We start from the raw sequence: 26,658 nt of genomic DNA on the forward strand, positions 1-26,658 counted from the left end.
TCACTTTCCTCTCTGCACCAATGGAACATGTCATAGATTTCATAGATCTTCTGTCTACTCACTCCGGTTTGGGGTGGGTGAAGGTGGGGAGAAACGCCCACCATCCTCTCTGAGGGGTATTTCTCATATAGGTTCCATAAATTTGTCTATGTAGGTCTAGAGTCATTTGCATACATGGTACTGTTTTACTTAAAATTCAATGCAACGAATAAAACTAATTTATCGAGAGGTATCCATGTTTAAAAGAACAAATTATGCAGCAATATTTTTACGAAAATGCTGAAATATGGTGAGACTTTGAACCTATTCGGTTCTGGTATAGCGGATCTGTTATATAGTAAATATACGTTGGCGGTCGCGTGATACACAATGATATCACGCAAATTAGTCAAGCGGAGGTGAAAACCAAAATTTAAATTCCACAATTTGCAAAATATAATACCCAACATAAACACAGAGATAGTGATAAAAGTCTTCACATGAGTTACCGCATTTATATTCAACTGTATCACTTAAATTATCAACATACGGCTATATTACCTAAATTGGCTACAAAGAAGTCGTAATCAGGGAGAGCTGTCAATTTTTTCTGTGTTATGTCTGTCTTACTGGTAATTGATTTAAATAAAATGAGAGTTGCTAATACAAATATCTATGTCATTCCATATATTTTGTAGTTGATGAGAGAAAAGAATTTCTTATTCGTGAGGGACGCACTGAAGTTTTAGTGATTGAAGACCATATGAGAATTAAAAGCTTTATGTTATAATTACATTTCTCATCTATTTCCATTAAATCATTTAGTATTTAAATCACAGATAGATAAGATATATTCTAAGTCAAAGTTTTCGACGGGATCACCGTTGGGATAATAGTCCCGAACCAGTTTCATTACAAAGAGTTTGTCTGCTTGTATAAAAGGGAAGACCTGTGATATTTCTAACCTTTCTACTTCAGCAATAGTACAACCATCCTAAATATCTACTAGTAGTGTACTTCTTTTAAGGATAAATTTGAATTTACCCAGAACACCTTTTTGTTTAGCTATTGTTTACTATTATGTTCTATATGACAGTTCCATTCGCAATTCGAATCAATAAACACTCCTATATGCTTATGGCTGTCCACGAATCCATCACTAACATCATTAAAGTTTATTTTTATTATTTAACCCACTTTGTCTGACCAAGATTAACGGAACATAAAAGAGAAGTATCGTCCGTAAATAGTTTTGATATTATCAGTTATATATTTAATAATAAACAAAATATGACCAAGTACGGAGCTCAGCTGCATTTGTAGACTTTAAAATAGATTTACCATTTTCATAAATTACCTGTTGTTTTATCTCAGACACATAATCCACTAACCAATCCAATAACTTGTCTGGTATACCATAACTAGCTAGCTTTTCTCCCTGTCTCTTACACCACACTGTCGAATGCCTTGGAATTATCACAGAAAACTAGACAGGTATTTCCTCCCGAATTGTCGCATATTTTATGATATATTTCGGCAAGTTTATGAACAGCAGAATGACCTGGCCGGAAAAAAACTTAACCAATATTACCAGGGACGTCCCTGATATTACGAAATATTACAATTGGTCCATAGTTGGAGGGATTTTGCTTATCGCCTTCTTGAAAATTGGCATCACTAGAGTATGCTTCCATTGTCTGGGAAAAGATCCAGTATCCGAAAGTACGAAAAATTAAAGACAATGGATAGGCAACTGAATTTGTAGTGTGTTTAAAGATCGAACTCTTCGATACCATCGAACTCGACAATTTATACCATCGGTGACTTTGATCCTTTTGAACCTCACCAAGACGCTTTGTCATAACATTCAAACATTTTTGGGATGAAGATCAGAAAAGCAGACGAACTTTGAGATGCAATCTTTGAAAATGTGTCTCATACGATCGGTAGGTCTGCTGTTGGAAAACTGATATTGTTTTCAGCTTTATTACATTATTTGTGATATATAATTTATGTACAATTGAAGCTATTTCCACACATTTATGTGTACATGACGCTTGAAACTAAAGGGTGGACCCGTGACAAGTCCAGTCGGTCCCCTGTCTGAAAGGAAATCAACAGAATCAAGAGAATGGATCATTATCTGCAATATTCGGATGGTGATGATTTAGACAAACTTATTAAAAAAGTCGGTAGGTATTTCCTTGTCTGCACAATGTCATGATCATAAACACACGGTAGTGTTCATCTTTTAAAAGTGAAATGCGTTTTGTCACATAATTATTTTATAGGCTTAGTAGGCCTATTTAACAGCAATTGGATGGACGCGGGATAAAAAGCATTTATATACATACCTCAAATTTGCATTCTGCAGTAGTTTCAATGATTTCACTTAAGAATTGTACAAAAGCATATTAAATTAAATTCATAAATTCACTAAAAGTATCATCATCCTAAGCAGCAGAATATCAATAAATCTTTGATGTTGCGAGGATGGACCTAGTACACTGAAGCTTAACTTTGATTTGAACATAAAAACTGGTAGTCAGCAGAGTTCTGACATAGCCTTTTTGACTGTTATTTGGTTTTTGACTTTGTCTGGAACAAAAAATAAGTAATCATAAAGTTGAAAAATAAAGCAGAGATAAATGGAGCCTGTTTAGTGTTATCATACAGTGATCACTGCAAGACACATTGCCTCCTATTAATTTTTTTTAAATACTCACTTGAGTCTTGGAAAATAATTTCCTTATGTTGATGTGTTTTATTTCACCAGAATTTGAAAACCAGACTTTTGTTCGACTGATACACAAAGAATGCCAGCACATAGAAGGTAAGCGTCTTTCATTATCTGTGTAAAGAAAGGGACCTAGGTTACATTTGTTGCCCATTTAGGGAATTCCAAAAGTATTGTTGTTCTTTGGAATGTTTGTTTTAGCTAACTGGGAAGGACATTTAAGTAAGATTTACCATGTAAATGTGTATTTGGTGTAGTCCTAGGCCCTTGGAAAATAATAAGATTAAGTTAAATAACATGATTTTTGATCACATCTTTGCAAAAAGACAAAAAATTTAAACAGATATAGATTAGTTTTTCTTTTACATATCAATCAACAGTGACTTTTCATTCCAAATTAATTATACAGCACTAGAAAAAGAAATAGGGGAAGGAAAAACAGTGTTAGCAGATCTACAAGAAAAGATATCCCAGCTGGATGATGACACCAGCCAAGGTCAACGGCAGTACACATACAATCGTGAAAACTGTGAAAGGTAGCAAAGCTAGAATGAGTGACACACTCTTAGAATTTTTGTGATGGAAATTGGATTTTTAATCTGATGAATCTTTTCATTGATTAATGTACATATTATTTTTAGTGAGTTTGTGTTTGATTTAGCATCACTCTAGATTTATTTACTTATTTTGGCTTAACCTTTGCAGCTTTAGATTTGACCAAGTCAGACTCACACTTGCAGCAAAATTTTACAAATTGAGAACTTGCCAAGTTCTGAATGCCACTTTTTATTACCTTTGACTGGAACCTTATGACTAAAAATGTGATATTTAAAAGAAAGCATGTCCTTGTCCTTGGCTTTGTTTTTAGTTTGAAGAAGACCCTGGTTGTGTTGAAAGAACATGATGAAGCGTTAGACAGACAGTTAACAGCTTTAGAAGAATCAGCTCAACATGAAAGGTAAGTGTAAAACCTTCCCTATGTAATGAATGTGTGTTAGTGTAAAATGATTACATCTTATGTGGGTTCACTCAGGTGTATATATATTGTTATTGCTGACTAGATGCTGCAAGTTCTTTCTTCTTTGGAACAGTGGACCAGACAATTCCAAAGGTGAGAGCAAAAAATAGATCTAGCGGACAAGGCACAGGGTGTAGTGGGGTTAACCAGTGGACTCTGATGGCTGGCTCTCAGAGGTGAAGACTGGCAAGCAGTTGGCATATCCTCATAGCACCGAGAGATGGTTTCAGTCTGCACACTTAAACTTGCACTTTCGCCAGCATTGAATATACCCCTGGGTGCCCACATAGTATAGCATACTCTTTCCTCTTCTTTATTTGTTGTGTGCTGTCTGATAAATTCTTGAACTAGAATGCAGTTGATTTTCTTTATAAAAATTGTATATATAACACCAGATCAAAGGATGAAATTTGGGGTTAAATACTCGATAATTTGTTGCACCTATATAACTCCTTTCATGAAAAGCCAAAAGACTGTAACAAGACAAATTAAATAACAAAAACGAATAAATAATGAGAAAGCAATCTTCTTTAAAAGCAGAAAAGAAATGAACAGCACTGAATCCTATACATAGATATTTCCTTATATTACATCAGATGCTGACATAACTTCAACCTTAAATGCCTCATTGTCCTAAAATTTGCATACGACGTAAGAACAAAATATTTTGGCAATTGGCTTTTATAATGTATACTATGATGTTTGATTTTGCAATAACATAAGGTAATGGAACTGCATAAGAAAAATTTGGATCATTGCATCAGTTGATTATATCTGATCATTGGCCCATCACTACACTAGCAGGGGTCATTATTTTCATACCATCTACATAATTCTAACATGAAACATTTGGCTTACCATGATCTAAAGAGAAATTCTGCCTAGCTGAATCGGTGGTAAGCAGCTTTTATTTTACCAACATGAAATATATATTGAGTTTAATGGAAAAGCAAGGAAACCACTGTATTGTTGTGTGACAGATGAAAGTATTGCACTATGATCATATAATTGTTCTGGTGTTTTGAAATTTGGAATAATCTATTGATGAAGGAATGGACATAAAGAAATCCTGCAACACTACAATGATGTTTGGGAAGATTACCAAGGCAAATACAAGATGTTTCCACTGGCACAATCTCTGGAGGAAAAGAAAAGTAGTGTTTCCTCATTGGAAAAACAGCTCCAAGAAATGGAAACCCAAATAAAACAACTGCATGTCCAAATTCATGAAATCAAAGGTAATGATTTGGTTTGATTTACAGATAGCACAATTTAAGAATTTGACTAGCTTGACTTTTCCAATTGTCAAGTGAAATCAACCTTTAAGGTTTGGTTCTTTGGCAATTGAGATAGTGGGAGTTGTGGGGTTGTTGATCACTTGTAAAGATGTACACCAACTTGTTTACAGAATCAACAGATGATGAACTCAAAGACCTGAACAAGTTTGTTATTAATTTGTATCCTTTTTAACAAAGATGTTGTGTTGACTTGAGTCATACTTGTATTGTGACCATTTGAATACATTTAGTCAAATACTTTAAATATGTACATGCAGGTTTGATTTTAATGAATGACCTATGTTGCAGCTATAAACAGTTTCTTATAGTACAATATGTTATACAATTTTGTTCCTGGACATTCAGCTCTGGATGAGATCACAACTCCATTCTCATTAAAAGTTGTATCTCACTTATTTATTACTTTTGTGACTTTATTCCTACTTGGTATTACCAACCTCTTTCCATGGTTTAAGCAGGTCATGATACGGCCAGTATCAAGTTGACCTTGTGAAATCAGGTGGCATTATCAAATTCTACAAGAAAAATCTTAATGTATGGATCAGTCTTAGGTGCTTGATCAAAATTTAATTTCATATTCTAAGGATTAGCCATGTCCACCCAGAGAAGAAGTTTGTTTTGTAAGGTATGAGTAATTACAAATACTTCCTGGCTTCTTTGGTCAATTTTAGGAAGAGCAATTGAATCATTGCTGGAATGTTAATCATGAGATGGCAGTTTTATAGCATAAAGGCAAGGCTAGGGTTGAAGCAGCAAGAAAAACTTGTGATGCAGATGTGCTGGAATAAAATAACTTACTAAAAAGATATTTTTCTAATAGTGTTAAATCCAGATAACACTAGATTTCTTCTAACTTGGACTCAGTCCTTAACTTGTTTTAGAGCAGCTGTAAAGCTATCAACTGAATCAATGTCATGTAAAATCAGACAGACAGTGGAAGTTAGGAGGCAGATACAGGAAAAGATCAGAAAGGTAGCATTTATCATCCGTAACATATTGTGTAAGATAAGTCAGTTCAGATTGAAATGAAATGTTTTGAACAATATCATTTCCCACTTATATAATTGATTTATTGATATGTAAGACACACAGAGGTACTTTTTCCTTTTATAATAAGATCAATTGTTTTACCATTACAGTGTAGTTTACATTTTCCTAAAAAATGTAAAAGCATTGTATACCTGGTCATTTCAACTGATTGAGCTTTCACAATATGTATTGAAAGTAGGGAATATATTTTTTACCTATTAAGGTTTTAGATTCTGAATTAATGAGCTAGGGTTTGGTTTCAAAATCTGATTACATAGCTAATCATTTCAACTGTTTGCATTTAATTTATTTAATTAAGACGGGGGAAGTTATTTTTTGCAAGTCATGAAATAACAATCCTGAGAAATAGGGGTTATCAGATTTTAACAGAATTTATTTTGTATATCGTGTTTATTTGATAGAAACAGATTAGTAACCACTATATTACAAATATATGGCACTATATTGTGATTGTGATGTAGTCAATTTTCTGTTCATAGAAAAAGGAATCAAGGCAAAAAACAGAAGAACAAATAATAAAGAGTGTAAGGGAGGACACAAACACTTCTGAACCTAGCATGAAAGAGTCATTTGCTCAAGATCAAGTTCAGCTACCTGCTAGTCAAAACTGTGTTGATCCCCATGCAAATTTGGGTCATGATAAGCCCCGTGGGATTTCTCAGCAGGATCAGCTGCACTTGAGTTCGGAGCCTATTCAGGTTTGTCTGATCTCTGAGCAATCACAGTCCTGTTCAGAGACACAACCTAGCTTTAACACAGAGTCTTTACAGCCTTGCATGGAAATACAGGAAAGTGATGAAGATGGAGGCTCTATGTTAATAAGGTAACATTTAACTGTACTGAAAAAAGTGTCAGGATTTTGTGAATTGTTAAGAGAGATATATATCTCTCCTTTCAAAGCTTCTTTGCATGTACATCTTGATTATATCAATGACTTTTTCAAGCATTGTTGAAAGATAGCATTTTAATAAACTGACGAATGTCTTAAATGTTGATATCCTTACTCCCTATCTCTTTGGTGGCATGATGAAGTTGTGATTTTACAACTGAAACTGAGGGACCCATTATCCAATCATAGCTCCTCTAGGAGCATGATTGGCCAATCATATCTTTCCAAGGTATATATATTAAGGCTTGGCCTTGAGAAAGGGAGATCACTAATGCTTTGGGTTACCTTGTTTTTTAAGTATGTTTAGTAAGAAACAAGATGATGTTGATACTGAGAAGGATATGGAGACAAACGTAAACTCATCTCTACGGCCTACTGCATGTCACCCTCTGATGGTCCTCCCACAAAATCTGTCATCCTCACAGTCTTGTCCTCAGCCGTTCCAGCAAGGCCAACAAAGACACCCACATCAAAAGCAACAACCACCACAACAGGTAGCTTCTTCATAACCCAGTCTCAGGGGCTTTTTAGCTCACCTGGTCACCTTTTTCTTTTTTTTTTTTAAATTTTCATATTCATACACTTTTTCTGTAGAATTATTTATTACTTCAATAGAAAAGTTTGATAGTTTGATATTACATGTACTTCATATTGCTGTATGATCCATTAGAAAGGATGTTAAACTCTGTCAAACAAGAATTTCATATTGCATAACAGACATGGTCTCCAAAAGTATCTACAAATTTACTTTCTACCCCTATGTTTCTTTAAAGATAAATTTGAAAAAGTAATTTGATATAGACCAGTAAAATAAGAATAGATTGTTGTTACAACATACAAATATGTTTGTAAATAAATTGCACTGGTAATTTAAAAATTCATTTTCAAGTGTATACTGCTTCCACCTGGCAAACGACAGTCTCAACATATGCAACAACCCCTTCAACAGGTGCAATTGCAGCCTCAACCTTTACAAAAACAGCTGCAACAGAAACAACAGCAGATTCATTGTCAATCTCAACTTGAACAACAGGCACGACAAACTCAATTAGCACAGCAAAAGATGCTTCAGACACAAAAACACCAGCAGTTCCAACATGTCCAGCAACAAAAACAGCAGGTCCAACAGCAAGCCCAGCAGGTTTGTACAAATTACAAATTTTGGATAGAAATCATAAAATTCTTTTAGAAACAAAATTTACTAATTTATGAATTTCTTTGCTTTGCTAATAGAGACTTGTAAATGATATTTAAACATTGTACTGTGTAATTAGTCAGAAGTTTTCATAGGTACTCTGAGTAGATTCAGATGAGAGATTTTGTGTGCTTTAAAATTCTTTGATTTTTTTTCCCAGCTGGTTCCACAAAATGCTTCAGATCTAAATCAAGCATCACTAAACTATGATAATATGTTAGCATTGAGACCTGCAGATATTGACCAAAAGTCAGCATGTCAAACCCCAAACTACAGTCAAATTGTGGCACCAAGAGCTCCCAGCATCAGTCAGATGCCAACATCTAGGACTCTAAATAGAATAACTGCTCCAGCAGCCCTAACCATTAACCAAGTGCCTGCAGCCCCCAAGTTTCGAAACCAAGTGTCTGCACCAAGACCTCCAAGTATCAAACATATGTCGGCTCCTAAAGCTCCAACTTTCAATAAAATTTCCATAACAAATGTTTCAACCAAAAGTCAAATTTCTGCACCAAGAGTTTCAGGTATCACTCAGATGCAAATGCCTAAGACTCCTAATTGGAATTCTATGTCTACACCAAACGCCTCCAATATCAGACCAATGTCTTCACCAAGGACTGGTTCAGACAATATATCAACAACAAGAGCTCCAAGTAGCAGCCAAATATTGGCACCAAAGGCTCAAAATGGACAAATTCCATCAACACAAAGAGTACCTACTCAAAACCAAACAGTCTTAATGCAGAAGGAACCAAACAATGCTTCTACATCCTCTTCATCTTCAGGTAAAGAAATTTGATATCCTAGAAAAGAATGCCTTCCTCAACTCTTGATCAGGTCAGGTATAAACAATACCTTTCTCCATTCACCTTTCCTACAATAACCATTTTTCAACTGCTTTCATACTACAAAACTTTCCTCATCTCTGTCTCTGTGCAAATTACACTTTGATTTATTGTTCTTCTGAGTAAGTAAATGTGGTAAAATACTAGCTGCAATATACCGCTCAGCATCTTCAGCTTTATCAATTGAATGTCAGACTGGTGAGCCAGGGATCCTGGCTTCGATTCCTAGTGAATGCACTGAAGATAATAAAGACCTTTGTTGCATTGGTGCCCATGTAGGGACTCAGGAATGATACTTTGCATTACTTTTGCAAGCATCGCTGTAAGCCCTGGAAACGCGAGGATGAGTATGAATCTCTGGTTAAATACTAGCTGCAGTATATAGCTGGACTAAAGAGAACATCTCAATAGCTCAAACAAATGAGCATTAGACTAGTCCCTGGTTCAAATCCTAGCTGAGATATTGAAATAAAGAATTTCAATTCCTCTGTTAAAAGTACATTATACCTTTTCATTTTATACTTCTTTTACTATATACCTTTATCCAACTTCAGCTTTTTCTCAAGATACCAGGTAAATAATATTTGAATTTTTTGCAAGTTGTCCATGTAAAAATTATTTCAAGTTAATTTGTTTCTGGTTAATGTATTCAATGTATATTCCTATACTCCTCTAAATGCAGGAAAGTTATGAAGATGAAGGCACTGTGTTAATAATGTATCATTTTACTGTTTCTGTTCAGCAAAAATTGCGTAGATTTGTGCATTCTAAAGAGACATATTTCTCCTTACAATGAATCTTTGCGTAGGCAACTTGATTGTATTAATAAGCTATGACTTTGTCTTGAGCTAGCATTGTTTCCAGGTCTCTTTTTACACAGGTGTAAGATATAAGTTACACAGAACCACTACACAGAACTACTTAGTAACTGGTGTTTATATTGCTTGCAGATGCAGCTGTAGTCTGTTCTCCACAACTTGCCCAAAGACCTAGACAACCAGACTCTTCGCCACAACTTGCCCAAAGACCTAGACAGCCAGACTCTTCGCCACAACTAGTCCAAAGACCTAGACAGCCAGACTCTTCGCCACAACTCGCCCAAATACCAAGGCAGCCAGACTCTTCACCACAACTCGCCCAAAGACCTAGACAGCCAGACTCTTCGCCACAACTCGCCCAAAGACCTAGACAGCCAGGCCCTTCACCACAACTAGTCCAAAGACCTAGACAACCGGACTCTCCACCACAGCTAGTCCAAAGACCAGACTCTTCGCTACAGACAGAACTTTGTCCAAAAACACCACCTTCAGCAATGCCTGGTTAGTCATTATATTTCATTGGTATACAGAAATTGAAAATGGCAAAAATTAGTACCAACAATATTCATTAAAAATGCATTCATCAACTAAAACAGAAAATGCTTCAAACATTATATATACAAGTGTAACCTGATAAAATACTAGTTACAGTGTACTGCTTTTAGCTCGATCAGTTGAACATCAAACAAGTAAGCCAGTGGTCCTGGGTTCAAATCCTTATGGAGGCATTGAAATAAATGATGACCTCTGTTGTATTTGGCACCCATGTACAAGACTAGGGAATAATATCTTGTATTACTTTCACAAGTATTGCTCTCTATAGCCTGAAACTCGAGGATGAGTAATTTCCTTGAGGGGGTAATGTAACCCAGGTTACCATTTGGCTACTTTCACAAGTATTGCTCTCTATAGCCTGAAACTCGAGGATGAGTAATTTCCTTGAGGGGGTAATGTAACCCAGGTTACCATTTGGCTAGAAATCTTTTCTTAGCTTGATTGGTTGTAAGACTAGTAAGCCAGGGGTCCCTAATTTGAATCCGAGCAGATGCATCTTAATATATCACAACTATGTTTCATATACCTGTCAGTCATACCAGAAATCATACTTTGTAGATCATGATGAAATGGGTCTAAGTCCATTTGATTTTGAGAAACATCAGGAAAAAGTCAAGCTTCTCTCCAAGTCTCCTGGACCTATTTCTTTCTCTTCACGGACAATGTTCAAAGAAACTCAGGTATTGTCTGTAGGTTAAAAGCTTCCATAGCTGTGTAAAGAACTAAGAAAAATCTCTATGGTTGTAGCATTTATTTGTTAGTCTTTAACATTCCTGATGTAAGTAATTCTTTTAAACGAAGAGATGAAAACCTGAAAACCTAAATAGACATTATAATCTTTCCAATTCTTTCATTGACAAAAAATTGAGAGTTTCATATGCCAAATATTATAAGTAGCCTTTCAACCTTATAAATAATTAGATCATATCACTTTGTATTATGAAAGCTACAATCAATCTCATTCTGAACAATATCAAAGGTCTGTCCTCTCAATACAGAAATGATCTATCCAGTGTTTAGTTTTCTAGCTATATATGTATCATATAGCTTGTTGATATTTCTCTTTTTTTTTCAGAATGATCCACAGGACAGCGTTGGGGATTTCCTAAATCCTTTTATGGGAGAGGTAGGAAATGAAATATCTATTAGTTAATTCTTTTAACAAAAAATTTGGTCATTGAACTGAAAACGTAAGATTGGTCTCTGAAATAATCTTACTGTATGCATATGTATAACATGATAATTATGATATTGTTATAATATTGTATTACAAATATGAATTCTTTTATTCATATTTTGAAAATTATAAATCAGTGCATTGTTGCAAACCATATACAGGTGAACTTTTTAATGAGTAAGTGTCAGGCATCATATTTCACTGAACTGTGGATTTAACCTTTGACTTTGACTATACTTGTAGTAAAATTTTTTCTTTAACAATAAATATGATAAACCTTTGCCTTTAACTGTGGATAAATAAAACCTTTGCCTTTAACTATGAATATAATAACCCTTTGCCATCAACTATGAATATTATAAACCTTTGCCTTTAACTATGGATAAATTAAACATTTGCCTATAGCAATAAATATAGTAAACCTTTGCCTTTAACTATAGATCTACATCAACTATAAATGTAACAAATATTTGCCTTTGATTGTAAGTGTAATAGACTGCTGCCTTTAACCTAAATGTAATAAATCTTTGCCTCTACATATAGATGGAATCCTTTGCCTTTATCAAACTATGAATGTAATTCATCATTGCCTCCAGAGAATTGTTTGTTGTCTTTCAGGCTTCAAATTTGTTTAGGGAAAGAACTGCAGATAGCTTCGAGACTGGACAACCCATGAGTTTGTTTGGTAACGACAAGGCAAGCAGTGTTTTTGGTGACGGGGGAAAAAACTCTATAGGTAAAATAAACTCAACGCCACTACCACAATGTAGAAAGTCTTTAATTGTATGATATGTACCTAGTCTCTTAACTCTAGTGATAGCGTATAACAAGTTTATTATAGTATCTTTTGTCAAAACCAAGATACCTTATCACAGTCATATCATATTTTATTGAAGAGCAGGAGTTGAAAATGTATATCTTTCACAGTAAAAATTGACCAGTTCAGTATTTGCTATAATCTGATGGCAAAAAATAGCCAATTTTCTGAAATGAAAATATGATGTGGTCTTGATTGACTCGGTTAAGAAAAAGAATTCTAAATTCTTGTTGATTATTTGCCCTCAGTACAGAAATCAATTGCATTTGACTTCTAGAAACTTCCAAATTCATTCCATACTTTATGAATAATTTCAAAAGTTAAGAAAATGCCTGAAACATTGAGATTACATAATTACTGATAAGCAGGCAGTTCACCAGACTGCATCATACATATTAACATTGGAACACCTGAAAACATACACTCATTTACAAAAACTAAATCTTTGTATACATAAAATTGAGATTGAATGAAGAAAATTCAGAAATATATATTACAACTGTAAAGCACATTTTATGTCTAACCATAATTTTTCTTCATTTGTTTACAAACTTATAAGAAACTGAAGGAATATGTTGTGGTATGGTTTTGTCTTTTTGGCCATTGTAAATGTTCTTCATCTTTTTGTTGAGTTAATGACCTTTGCTGTCATACTCATATCAGAACATTTTGATGGGATGTATTGATATGGTATGGCATTGTCCATATTGTCCATTTTATACTTTTATTTGTCTGGGATCTCTTACCATAGTTTTCAACCAATCTTTTTCAAACTTTGTAGGCTTAATCATCATGCATGACATGAAGTTGTGTTTTCCTGACTGACAGTTTGATTTGACTGTATTTTAAAGAGTTACAACCCCTTGTTGTTTTCATAATATTTACCTTGTCCAGAGATCACCTCTCTCAGTTTTCAACTTATTTCTTATGAACTTTAAAGGCTTAATCACCATGAGATGAAGCTGTGTTTTCCTGAACGGCATTTTGATTTGACAATAATTGAAAGAGTTACTGCTCTTGTTTTTTTCATAATGTTAATCTTGTTCCAAGATCTCCTCTCTCATTTTTAACTTATTTCCTTCAAACATTATAGGCTTAATCACCAGGAGGAACATGAAGTTGTGTGTACCTGCGTGGAAGTGTGATTTGACAGTATTGGGAAGAATTACTATCTTTTGTTGTTTTTCATAATTTTAAATTTGTCTGAAGATCATCTCTCTCAGTTTTCAATTGATTTCTTTCTAACTTGATAGGCTGAATTCATTATGACACGAAGTGGTGTTTCCTTACACAGCAGTTCTATTTAACAATTTTTAAAGGAGTCATTGCCCGTTGTGTTTTTTCAGCATTTTTTCATAGAGATTTCCTTCCTCAGTTTTACACCAATATCTCTGAAGCTTGGTAGGCTTTATAACCATAACAAATTTTTATGTTTTCCTTTCTGGCATTTTGATTTTTCAATTTTGAAAAGGGTCATTGTGCTTTGTTTTTTCAAAAGCATTTTTTTGTTGTCCAATTCTCTCCTTCCTCAGTTTTGAACCAGTTTCTTAGAAACTTTGTAGGCTTGAAAAATCACAACATGAAATTTTGTTTTCAAGAAAATAACATTTTGATTCAGCAATGATTAAAAGTGGAATTGACATTTGTTCTTTTCAGCATTTTAATCTAGAAATTTCTGTCAGTTTTCCACTCATTTCTTAAAAAGTTAGTATGCTTTATCATTAAACATATAGCACTGTTTTCCCTCTTGATATTTTAACTTACTATTCCATTTTTTCCATATTTGTATCGTTTTTAATACAAAAGGTCATGAATATTAATTTGGCATGGGCAGGTGTATATTGTTCCACCTTGCAGTACTCTTGTTACCTTACCTGGCCAGAAGGGTCAAGCAGTATGATATGGTGTGGTGTCTGTTGTCTATTCAGTATTGCCTTTCCCTTTAAACAACTTTTATTTAATAACCAAAAGGCATAGATCATAATATTTGACTGGTGGTTTCCTTCAATGAAGCCTGTAAAACTTTGAAAAGAGAAATGACCTTGACTATTTTCAAGGTCACAGGGGTAAAATACTGCAAAACCTTAGACAACTTCTTTGCAATTACTGAAAGGCCTTGAAACATGATATTTGACTTCAAGCTTCATTTAATGAAGACTGACAATGATTGTTAATAAAAATGGCCTTGACTTGTATTCAAGGTTACAATGGTCAAATATGTCAAAACCTTAGACAAGTTTTCAATAACTTAAAGGCTAAAGGCCTAGAGCTTTATCTGGCTAAAAGGTACTTGAGTATGTAAGGAAAAGATTTTGACTTACATTCAAGATCACAGATATCAATTTTGTTAAAAGCTTCTGACTTCTCATTAACCAAAGCTTTGAACGTCAGTGATGTGAGATGTTAATTCAAATGTGAATACCCAGGTTTTTCAACAAATTAGATTTGATTGGCTGATCCTTAATTCATACTCACCTATTCATTCATCTCCGTTACATATTTCATTTTTTCATGGGATACTCTCATGTTGTTCTGTCCTGCATTTCTATTGTTTTTAAATTCAAACTTGCCATATATATAATATAATATAAAAAAAATTCTACAGTACTCGGACGTATGTTTTAGCTATTTCTGTTAAAACAGGCTCAGGAAACCACTCTTCATGTGGAGGAGAGAGTCTCATGATGCTGTTTGGAGGTGGTGACCAGACTTCTCCGGATGTTGAGGGCAAGGAACAAGAGACAAGCTTCTCTCTCAACTTCTGCACTGACAAGAGTGGGGATAGCCTTATGTCACTGTTTGGAGGAGGGACAGATAACTCCACTCAAGGAAACAACACAAAAGAGACAAATTTCTCCATTAATTTTGGTGGAGGATCCAACAGCCCAGGCAGCTCTAGAGGTTTCAATCTGTTCTAACACATAGCTCACAAGATTTCATTTTGTTCTAACACAGTCCATGATTTTCCAGTCTGTTAGAACACAAACAGCAGAATTTCATTAAAAAATCACAAAGTACCATTCAAGCACAAACAGCAAGCTTTTTTCTGTTCTAATAGTCCCTGATTATAATCTATTGTGATGTGTTTAGCATTTGAATTTTAATTGAAAATAGCAATTTTAATTCACACAAGAGTCCTTGAAGACAGCAGAAAAAATTGTTCTGATGTTATTGAATTGTGCCTGTTACATTTTTGTTGTTTGATTTATTGTATAAGTTATATTAATGTTGATGAAATTAAAATGCTTGTTTTACTTTGCATTCAGAGTGTTTTTAATTCACAAGGTTTTCTCAGATTTGATCATTTCTTATTAATGTTTTCAGGATACATTTATCTCAGACCATTGTTGTTGGCTGTACTAAAGAGACATTTGTTTGACAAATTTCTTTCTTAAAGGTTAGTATTCAGTTTGTTACAGAGAGGACTGAAATATAGTCTAAATTGTTTATTGATACCGGCAGAATCAAAATCAATTATAGATGAACAAATTTTAGGAAGATCCAATTACTGATAAAATAGGAATCTAGTGGACAAGTGATGACAGTGAGTTACATTGGAATCCATTATAATGCAGGCTCTCCTCGGCTGTTGGTACGAGATAAACGGAAATAACTCTTACCTCAAGGTATCAAGTACTCTACTTCCATGTAGATGGTGAAAGTTCTACTCACAATCTTAGTCATTTCTGTTGAAAGGATTTAATACTGTACTTTATAGAGTTGTGATTTTTTTTAAAAAAGACAAAAGACAAAAGAATACTTCCAAGCAGATTTATTTTTTAATTGTAATGACATTTTTTTTTTGTGTGAGCAGAACACTAAAATCCATTTTAGTTAGAATGACTAGAGATTGATAATGCAGGCATTGTACAATAAGCTTAAGATTTTAACTTTGTTACTAAAAAAAAATGGTTAGATTTAATGTTAATCAACATAATATATAGTTAACAATACAAGAAGTTATTCATGAACATGGTATATGTGTAGAAGTTGGGATACATGAAGATGACACATTGCAGATTATGTCAAATGAAGAGAGTGAGATCAATTCTACAATATCCCCGCCCCTGATTTAACTTTGGATAACTGAATCTATATTTTCAGTAATGGCAAGGTTGAGTGATAAAAAACCAATATCATCTGTATCCCTGATATTTGATGTAGCCAGATAACCCAATAATTGTTTATGAGAATATTTTTTTTTCTTGATTTGTCCGAAATACGTTTAATTAAATCTCTCGGTTAATACAGTCACTGAAGTGAAGACTAGAAGTGTGACTCGCAGACAAACGGACGCACAGACAGACCGCACCAAAGTAATTAATACATCAATACATTTTACTTCAGTAGAGCTAGCAACCTCATAAACAGGCAAATTAACTATGTATTGGCCTCTTGACAAAAGATGGCATATACTAATTAAAACATTGTCCCTACTTGTTTTTTTCCTATGAAACCTTCACCAAGGGTTAATTACAGACATGGCTTGAATTCAAACCAACAAGTTATAATTCATTTCACCAACATCTTCCAAAAATTGAACAGTTAATACATAGCCTATTAGTATATTCTGTCTTTCCTTATGAATTACAATGTATTTGCAAATTATTATTTCCATGACACCGAGTTATTTTAGGGTTCTGACTCCAGTCAGGGCACAAAATGTTTATGATTGAAGAATATATTATGATTTATCAAAATAAATTTAATAACAGGTCACCACATTAAACTTAAGTAACTTGATTGTGTTCATAAGAGATCAGAAATGCTCTCCTAACAAAAAAAAATATAAAAATACCAGTGCCAACAACATAGACATCAGAATGCCTAAATTCTGTCGTACTTTGACTTATTATTCGTTAGTGTTATTTTTTTGGTCCTTGAATTGTTTTCGATCCATAACTTGATGAGCATTAAAACACTTTATTTCAAACATGTGGACTAAAAGCGACATTTGGTTTGGTCCAAGGATTCTGGTACTGATCATGCACAATAGCACTTAAAACCAGGCAGACAACAATAAGATAATATATATGGGAACTTGCTTTAAATTAGTGACAATATTGCAGCTAAAATAACATGATATGTCGGAAAGAAGTTCAGCTATCATTGCTTAGAAGGACTTGATAAAGTTCACAATTTTTAAGGGAAGTAAAAGTTCAATAAACCAAGGAAAATATATGTAATTCTATGACCTTGCAGGTTTCATTTGGCCTTTACAAGAAAACAAGTTTTTGATTTATGTCTTAGCAGTTAAAGAGAGGCTATCATTAAATTATTTTTGTTTCCTCTTTTAAAAATGTGATTTTAAAAAATCTATGTGATAATGCACATTTTTTAGATCCTTGAAATAATTACAAATATATTATTCCAGGTTCACTCAGGTATAAAATTTGTACAAGAGAAAACCTTACAAATTAAATTAATTAGTCTCTACAAGTTGAATTGCAAGTACTTAAGATTAAAAGCTTAAGTCTCTAAGAATAATTTTTTCCCTTTTTTTTTTTGTTTAATCTGATAATCATACACAAAAAGTACAGTATGTACTGAAATTTGGAAATAATTTTGTATAAAAAATAAAAATCATGAAAAATTGTCAAGTTACCTCAAAATAGAATTTAATACACAGTAAATGCAAATGCGTGTCATGCCAGCTTGGAGATTTTTTTTATATCTTTCTGGTTTTTCAAAATGTGAACTCAAAAAATAAATACCATTATGGAAATTTTAATGATTGCAACAAGGAAAACTTGACACGAGGTAAAACGTAAACAATACAATGTACACCTAATGCTATCTTCAGCGACAGAAACAATATATACATACATGATGGAAGTTCTATAAGTTAGGTTATAAGAATTGCACTCCTTGTTATAGGGAAATATCACGAGGGAATAGAATGGCTAGTCTTTACAGTGGAGTTCAACAGACTATACATCAGACAACATTTACACACACCCACAATGGCAGTAGGATGGAACATAAATATTACCCTCCTGTCACTTTAAACCTTTTATATACAGAACTCTTTAGGACAGAGTCAATGGCAAGCTGCAGTCTGGCAAATAGTTCTAAACAAATCTGTTTACTGCAAAATCATTTGTGAAAACATACTAGGGTATATGGATAACAAAGTAATTCATATTCTTCCATTTACTGGTCTTCTCCCTCCCAATAATCTGGGCTGTCATGGCATGTTAACTTACTATGTGTCACACATTCAGCAGGCATTAGTCAAAGACAACTTTTTTTTTTTATACCTGAACTCAAACTGCTATTATCCTATGATCCATAACATTGATTTGTAGAGGAATATGGCACAAGAGTTACGAAACAGAATATAGAATCAACTCGATACACAAGCAGGTGGTTCTGAGACAGATATGATATTGATGAAGGATTATCTTTGTAGCTATATATAGGTTACATGTGGACAATATCACTGAATGCTTCTATCACCAAGGGATATTTCTAGCTACATGTTATTTCAAAGCAAGTTAATTTTACAAGAGATTTATACTCAATAGTCATGAAGAGGATTTAATCAATATTCATGAAGGTATGTAATTAATATTCATGAAGGGTATTAATCATTATTCATGAAGGTATGTAATTAATATTCATGAAGGATATTTAATCAATAATCATGAAAGGTATTTAATCAAAAGTCATAAATGGTAAATATCTGACACTCATAAATGGTAAAATATTTGATATTCTTGAATACAAAATCAATCATGATTGGTACAAATAAATAACTATTCAAGAACTGGTCATTCAATATTCATGTATTGAAAAAAGCATGTTCAACAGAGACTTAACAATGAGAGATAAAAACTTTGAGATTGCATATTTGTCCTTATATACCATGCTTATTCAAACTATTACAACTTTTAATCATATTAATTATGCTTGGAGTTAATGGACAAAGATTGTTCTACAAGAGAATGTAAAAATAATGCAGCAGATAATGGCTAGTATAAATTAGAGTATTTTCGTATTGACCTGACCTAATATACAGGCACCATAGTATATCACAAAACATGCACCAGGATATTCTACAAGTATATAGGGTAACAGGATGGCATTAATACAGAAAATTAGTACTTTAGTATGTATCGATGTCATACGATGGAAAATCAGACTTCTGAAAATGTTCTCCAATAGAAGAATTTTTGACAGACATGATGGAAATGTCAAAGATGGATTGAATAAGTAGTGAAGATCTAGAGTGAAGTAGAATATTTCAGAATTATTGTGGTCTATGTCCTTGATACAAACACTGAATCCTGATGATATATAGGGGTCTTAACATAAAATACCTACATATTAATCATACACCCAGTACAGGTGTCGGGTCCTATAGAAACTGTTGATCTGATGGGAACTCTCACAAATTACTGATATCTCTTCACATACAATAAATGCATATCATTCTAATTCAAGCAATAATACACTTACACACAAACTTGTGTCCTACTAACAGGCATTAATCTGAGTACAAAACGGAGGATTTGATGTTCTACATTAAACCAAGGACCTGTATTTGACAGAATTTTGTATTTTATTGTCATCTCCAAGTGCTACTTACACATTTTTATAACTTACAGTTCATTAGTTTGACCTATTATTATCTGTAGGTATAAAGCTAACTGTAAATTTGCATAGAAAAAACATGGTTATCCCACAGATTGAGATTTAGTCTGCTGTAGACAACCTAAATCAGCTTTTCTGAACAAACAAAAAAATTGTGTTAAGCCAAGAATAAGACAGTTTTTAGAATAAATTTACAAATAAAATGAAACAGGGACACAAATGCATTTCTTATATCTTGTGTAAATGGACAAGCTATCAAAATAAATCAATAGAAATCAAAGTTTTACCCCTTTCATTGAAAGAATCTATAAAGTTAGTACAGGACATTGAAGTCTTTCAAACTTATTAGAAAAACATCAAAATCACTTGTTTCAAGGTTGACCAGATTAATATGTGTACATCTCTCAAGATAAATTTTGAGAAGTGGTGATTGTGTTTAAACACACTCTTAGTAATGACAGGATTGATTGGTTAAAACATCATTCATCATGTAAATCACTGATAATGCTTCTCTGTGGTACATGGCAGTGTAAGTTGATATAAGATCCTAATGACAACTGAGACATAATAAGCCTGATCAACTAACACAATGTTCAAATCCGTTTTCTTCTGCCTATATAATTGAGTCAATATTTCAGCCTGATTCCCAAGTTGAGAATATTTTTTCTACATGAATTCTTCAAAATCCACCAAATCTTTAAATCTGTTTCATGTGAGAACACAAAATTCAGAATTTCCCATTTTCTGCTGAAGTAATAATTTCCTAAAATTGTATGGCCAAGGAATACACTGGTATTAATCTAACAGGTACCCAAGTTTCTTAAGTATTTAACAATGACCCAAAGCAATAATCTCATTGGTTTTAACACATTTTTTGTTTGAACTGAAGTTCTGGTGTTTGATCCTCATTAACAAATGTAAATATTTATGCAGCCTTTTAATTATGACATTATATATAAGTTGTACTGGTCAACCAGTAAAACATAAAGTAGGTATTATTACCAATGATCACATTTACAAGTTCTACATGTTTCCAGCCTTATTTACAAGATAAATACACATGATTTTACTCCTGACTAATCAGTGGACTTTGTAACCAACTTGCTATGTACTACTACACACCTACAGTCAGATCCTGTCCATCTATGTGGAATACTTTGTTAAGGCTCATCAGATAATAAAATAAGTAGGTATGTCTTTATCTTATAAACTTACAACTCCAACTGATAAACAAAAGTAGCCCTGAACATGTACCAACTCACAAAATGTAAGGGCAGAATTGATTCCAGATTAAAAAGGAAAGAAATTAAAATAGTTTTAATACTATTTCAATCTTAAAAATTGTAAATCATGTAAAATAGGTAAGACTCAATCTTACTTTAACAAATGTATTTACAGAATTTATCAAGGGTAAATTTTGGACATCAAGATTCCAGACATTTAATCAAGATGCATAATCTACTAGTTACAAAATAAAGTAAACTGATGTAATTTCAGTAAAATATTCATTACAAGATCTAAAAGGTTTCTTGTCAGGCAGTGCCAACCCATGGCTACATTTGGTCAGGTCAGCACCTAGATTTTAGAATTTTTGTAAAAAAAAAAATCTATTTTTTTATCATCAGTGCATAACTGAAAGACTTGCGACAAAAACAAAATACCTAGAGTCAAGGCAATTTCTCAGAAAAAACGGCTTTTAGTGTAGGTTGATGGTGCCTCAGATCAGTTACAAAGTCCACTATAAGCTCTTACAACATCACTATATACACAGCTGTTTAATAATTTGTACTCTATTACAGTTAGTGTGGTATATACATTTGGTTTTTTCACATGGAAACTATCAACAGAACATGTCCACAGTGTTACTAGGTAACAACTTACACAGATAATAAAATCACCTAATCATTAATAAACAAATCATTCCATTCTACAATGGAACCTTGTAAACCTGTATTTCTGTTATCATTCACTTCCTCAAACACAAATTATAAGAAAACATCTTCTCTGGGTCACTTGATTAAACAGAACTCTGAATTGTTAAATAGAAATATATATTTTCAAGACTAAATATCTATGCCACGAAGACAACTCTTCAGTAAGATTTCAGGCCTTTTGTTTTGACTGGCAACACATAACTGAATAAGCTCTTAGAAGGTTAACTTAGGTACATTTTCTTAAAGACAAAGTTGATTGAAATACAATGATTTCTGAAAAAGGAATTAGTCATTTGAGAAAATTCAATAACCTAAACCAGTGATGAGATTTACAAGGCTCCAATTACAGACCACACCAGTCTCTATAATCTCTAGGTTTTCTTTTATATTGCTACAAAAGATAATAAAGGGGAGATAATTCTAATCAGGAGAAGATAACTCAACTAGATCCTATTCTCTCCACCTGTTCTGTAATGGGCTTGCCCCTGGGGAAACCGTCTCTTTACATGGAAGGTGCTAGGTCGGGAAACTGCTGGTACTTGCAGTGTTTGTTCGTTTCAATTTCTCTGGATTGTTTGATGCCATGTTGCTGAAATCTCGGAAGACGTCTTGAAAGGTGTCATCACCTAAACAACGCAAATAAACAATATTTATATCCATTTTAATAGCAAAACATTTATAGAAGATGTCTTGAAATATGTCATCACCTTAAAACACAGACAAACAATACTGATATTTATTTCAACAACATTGAATTCATGGAAGCGTCTTGAAACTTGTCCTCACGAAAACAAGACAGATAAACAAAACCCATATCTATTTCAATGGCAGAATTTATAGTTTGATAGCATTGACAAAGTACTTTTTACTTAAGATTGCTTATTTGAAAAAAATATATAGCTGTTATCTATATCATTGATTGATGGTTGTCCAGCACATCTAGTGCCACATAGATTTCTATCTTAGTTAAATCTGAGAGTCTAGTCCAACATATATTAGAGACAATCAAAAGACACCATAATCCATTTACAAGAGGCCCATGGGAACTTAACGGTCATCTAAGGTCTTCAGGTCTTTGGACAGTTTTAGATCCTGTTCATAAGTCCCAGCATTGGGGCATACTTACAATGTTTTTATTGTTTCTAAGTTTGAAGGTTTAATTTTCAATTAATCTGAACTGATAACACTGTCCATTGTGTAGTTAAGCATATTTGACCCCTGTGACCCCAAATAAAGGTCAAGATCATCTGAACAAAAATGATAGTCTTTTATCCCAGCATGCTACTGGCCAAATATCATGACCCTGGGTCATTTTGTTATTAAGAAATTGTTTAAAGTTTTTTTTTCAGACATTTGACCCATGTGACCTTGAAAATAGGTTAAAGTAATTCATTTGAACAAACTTGGTAGCCTTTCATCCCAGCATGCTACTGGCCTTATATCATGACCCTGGCCCTTTTGGTTATTGAGAATAAGTCGAAAATGTAAACTGTTTATAATGCATGCCTGACGCTGCCGGACAAAAGCCAATCAAAATAGGTCGCTTAAGATTTCGTCTCAGGTGACCTAATAACCTAATAGTGTTCTGGAGCACATGTAGTTACAGAAATAAACCTTATAAATGTTTGTTACCTGGATTGTTATAACCGCCTCCTGACTCCTTCATCTCCTCATTCAACTTTGCTAATCTCAATCTGTAAAGTATAATAGTTTGGTTTAATGACAAATTTTCCAAGTATACCTTTAGAGCTATAACCAACTTAATGCTCTCTATATATTCATTCTATACTAATGACCGACAAAATGTTGAAAATATCTGTGGTCATACTTAGTTACTTCAAACTCTAATGCCTAGAAGACCCTTTTTAATGAGAAGTGTTTCTCCAGGTATTGTCAAACATTCTCTCTTTGTCTTAGTAACCGAGGTATGATGAACTCAAATATTTAGACTTTGCAATAGTGAAGTTTGATGGTAGTTTTTATTTTGCCTTTTTTTTCACATTCTCTGTAATTTGTAATGGTAACCTTGATATTGAATCCTAAAACAAGAACTAATCAAAGTCTTTTAAACCAACACAAATCTGGCATGATACACATGGTTCAATATAGTGTATGTATTTGTTAAAAACAAGTTTTTAGACAAATTTACACTATATCACTTGTATTCTGTCTGTTGTTAATGAAGTCACCACTTAGACAGTTGAAGACAGACACTAAAGGAAACCTTTAAATGAAATTTGAGAAAGATCCATCCTTCTAATGAAACAGCCATAACAATAGTTGTTAATGGAAGGATGACACACTGACCACAGAAGTATAGGAACAAGGATAGCACATCATCTGATGATCAAAAAGTGAGCTGTCAAGTGATCTGTAGTAACTTTGTCAAAGTCAAACAAGATCTGAAGCACATTTGTACACTACGAGTCTGACACAATTAAGTGAGCTGTCAAGTGATCTGTAGTAACTTTGTCAAAGTCAAACAAAATCTGATGCACATTTGTACACTACGAGTCTGACACAATTAAGTGAGCTGTCAAGTGATCTGTAGTAACTTTGTCCAAGTCGAGCAAGATCTGAAGTACATTTGTACACTACGAGTCTGACACAATTAAGTGAGCTGTCAAGTGATCTGTAGTAATTTTGTCCAAGTCAAGCAAGATCTGAAGTACATTTGTTCACTATGAGTCTGACACAATTAAAGTGGTCCTCTATGATAAACACCCGACCCATATGGTACATGATAGGGATGTGGCTACATCAGTATATTTCCTGGTGTACAATATAAACTGAATGTTGTGTACTTACAAGGTCACTATATCAGCATTCGTGTTACTCACAGCAATGTCTAACGGATCCTGCAACAAAAACGAAGAAAAATGTTGAATTAACAGTGTTGAAGAATTATGAATGACTTTGATAATGAAACCCATTGGAGGTGATAAGTACACACAGGTGACCACAGTTAATATTACAGTGAAGATATCTGGCAGAAAAGATACATTTATTATTCAGAATCTGTAACTGTGACCTAGGCATTAGTTACCTGTCCGTCCTTGTCCTTGGCATGAAGGTCAGCTCCTCGCTTCAGAAACTGGCATACCTGTCTGTAAACACAGGATAAGTAAATCAGAAAAAAATACACTATACTCTCATACTAACAACAGAGCTGTGGTCAGTCTACATATATTGGACTTGAACTTCTGTCATAAGACTATCAACCTCCCATTGTAAAAGACCAACCACTGTCATATTTGTTAACTTACTCAAATTTCCATTTGGGAGAATTTTAAAATTTTAAGCCTCAGAAATGAGCTATTACAAACTTCCTATTGATACGATTAAACATCAAAATACGATAATATATCCTTAAATGCTCCTTCTGTCTGACACACTATTTCTGAAATTACCAACAATGCTACAGATTTACTGAAAATTCATTTCAAGGATCTCGGCAACAAATTAGGAGTGTGGTGATCTGTATCTCTAATGTAATAGTCTGTGAAATGTCTTCCATTGTTTTACTGAAATGCTTCAAATTAATAATATCTTATTACGTATATGTGAACCAAATAGTATCATTAATTTTATTAATTTTTATTATTCTAAGACAACAATAATTTTAAAAATAACACAGAAATTAATGTAAGTGCATTGATTTTTCTGGAATACACTGAATTTGGATTTCTTTATACAATCTGCTGTTTACAAGATATTTCCAATGCCCCCTACTCAATAGACAAAATATACCCTGTATTGGCATTCATGGTGGCGTGGTGAAGCGGTGTCCGCCCATTCTTGTCTTTCCGTTATACAATCAAAGCCAATGAGGAGATTCTGAAACATTGTCATCTATTGTTTCACACTTGCACAGCTATGAGACAACATTACATGTAGTGAGAATGGTAATCTTAAAAACATCATATAGATTTTTATACCCATACTAACAAGGCTTAGTGAAATGATCTCCTAGCTACAATCAGTCTATACTATCTCTCACTTTAAATTTATATACTGTAAAATCAATTATTTTTGTGGGATTTATTTTTTCATTGATTTCATTGGTTTTGGTTATCCGTTATTCATTGACTTTAGTTAGTACTGGTGGATTTCATGAGAAATAATTACCCACAAAATTAAGTGTCAACCAAACTTAAATTATGTGAATAACTATGAAATTAAAGCCCCACAAAAATATCTGACAGTACTATTTATAGATACCAATGATCAAAGAACTACGGTCTTCCGGTCCATATGGCTATAAAAACCAGAGGATTTTAGCTAACATTACATATGGATATTTTAATTACTTACAGTTTCCACTACTTTCATTAGTGGGGTTTTTCTGTCCTCTTCCTCGTGTACCCAGTTAGGGTCAGCACCGTTAGCGAGAGCCTCCAACATGACAGCAAGGTTACGAGCCTGGGCTGCTTTATACAGCAGCATGTTGGGGTCCAGCTTACTCATATCTTCCCAAGATGTCGTAGACTTGGAATCATCACCATCATCTTCGACCTCCGATCCCTCAGAACTCTCCAGATCCAAACCTAAGTCACAGAAATGTGGATAAGGATGAACTAATTGTATACAGTGCTGATAAAAGATTGAAAACTAATGACCACTAATCATTTCACGCAAATTTCACATCCACTACTTCATATACTACCAGGAAAATTCAGTTAATAAACTTTTGGTTTTTTTTTTGTAAATCTCCAAAACGTTAAACTTAAAAGCATACGTAGCTTTACAA

General features: G+C 33.6%; 2 protein-coding genes across 2 annotated transcripts; one reads left to right on the top strand and one right to left on the bottom strand.

Annotated features, from left to right (window-relative positions):
• The first annotated feature begins 2,110 nt into the window (after nt 1-2,110).
• LOC132557894 (putative mediator of RNA polymerase II transcription subunit 26) lies at nt 2,111-15,326 on the top strand. Its single transcript, XM_060222423.1, has 16 exons — nt 2,111-2,171; nt 2,756-2,812; nt 3,126-3,252; nt 3,585-3,674; nt 4,785-4,972; nt 5,143-5,191; nt 5,914-6,004; nt 6,562-6,905; nt 7,270-7,465; nt 7,861-8,112; nt 8,327-8,951; nt 9,962-10,330; nt 10,943-11,064; nt 11,460-11,510; nt 12,180-12,297; nt 15,028-15,326. The coding sequence occupies exons 1-16, from the start codon at nt 2,111-2,113 to the stop codon at nt 15,294-15,296; spliced, it is 3,009 nt and encodes a 1,002-aa protein (XP_060078406.1). The 3' UTR covers nt 15,297-15,326.
• A 6,907-nt stretch (nt 15,327-22,233) lies between these two features.
• Nucleotides 22,234-25,711, bottom strand: LOC132557600 (arf-GAP with coiled-coil, ANK repeat and PH domain-containing protein 2-like). Its single transcript, XM_060222112.1, has 5 exons — nt 25,659-25,711; nt 24,955-25,015; nt 24,717-24,766; nt 23,541-23,602; nt 22,234-22,534 (listed from the first exon to the last, which is right to left on the bottom strand). The coding sequence occupies exons 1-5, from the start codon at nt 25,673-25,675 to the stop codon at nt 22,425-22,427; spliced, it is 300 nt and encodes a 99-aa protein (XP_060078095.1). The 5' UTR covers nt 25,676-25,711; the 3' UTR covers nt 22,234-22,424.
• Nucleotides 25,712-26,658: the final 947 nt, after the last annotated feature.

This window comes from Ylistrum balloti, unplaced genomic scaffold (genome assembly GCF_031769215.1).
Source record: "Ylistrum balloti isolate Yb309-2 unplaced genomic scaffold, AGI_CSIRO_Ybal_v1 Utg369656, whole genome shotgun sequence".
NCBI lineage: Eukaryota > Metazoa > Mollusca > Bivalvia > Pectinida > Pectinidae > Ylistrum > Ylistrum balloti.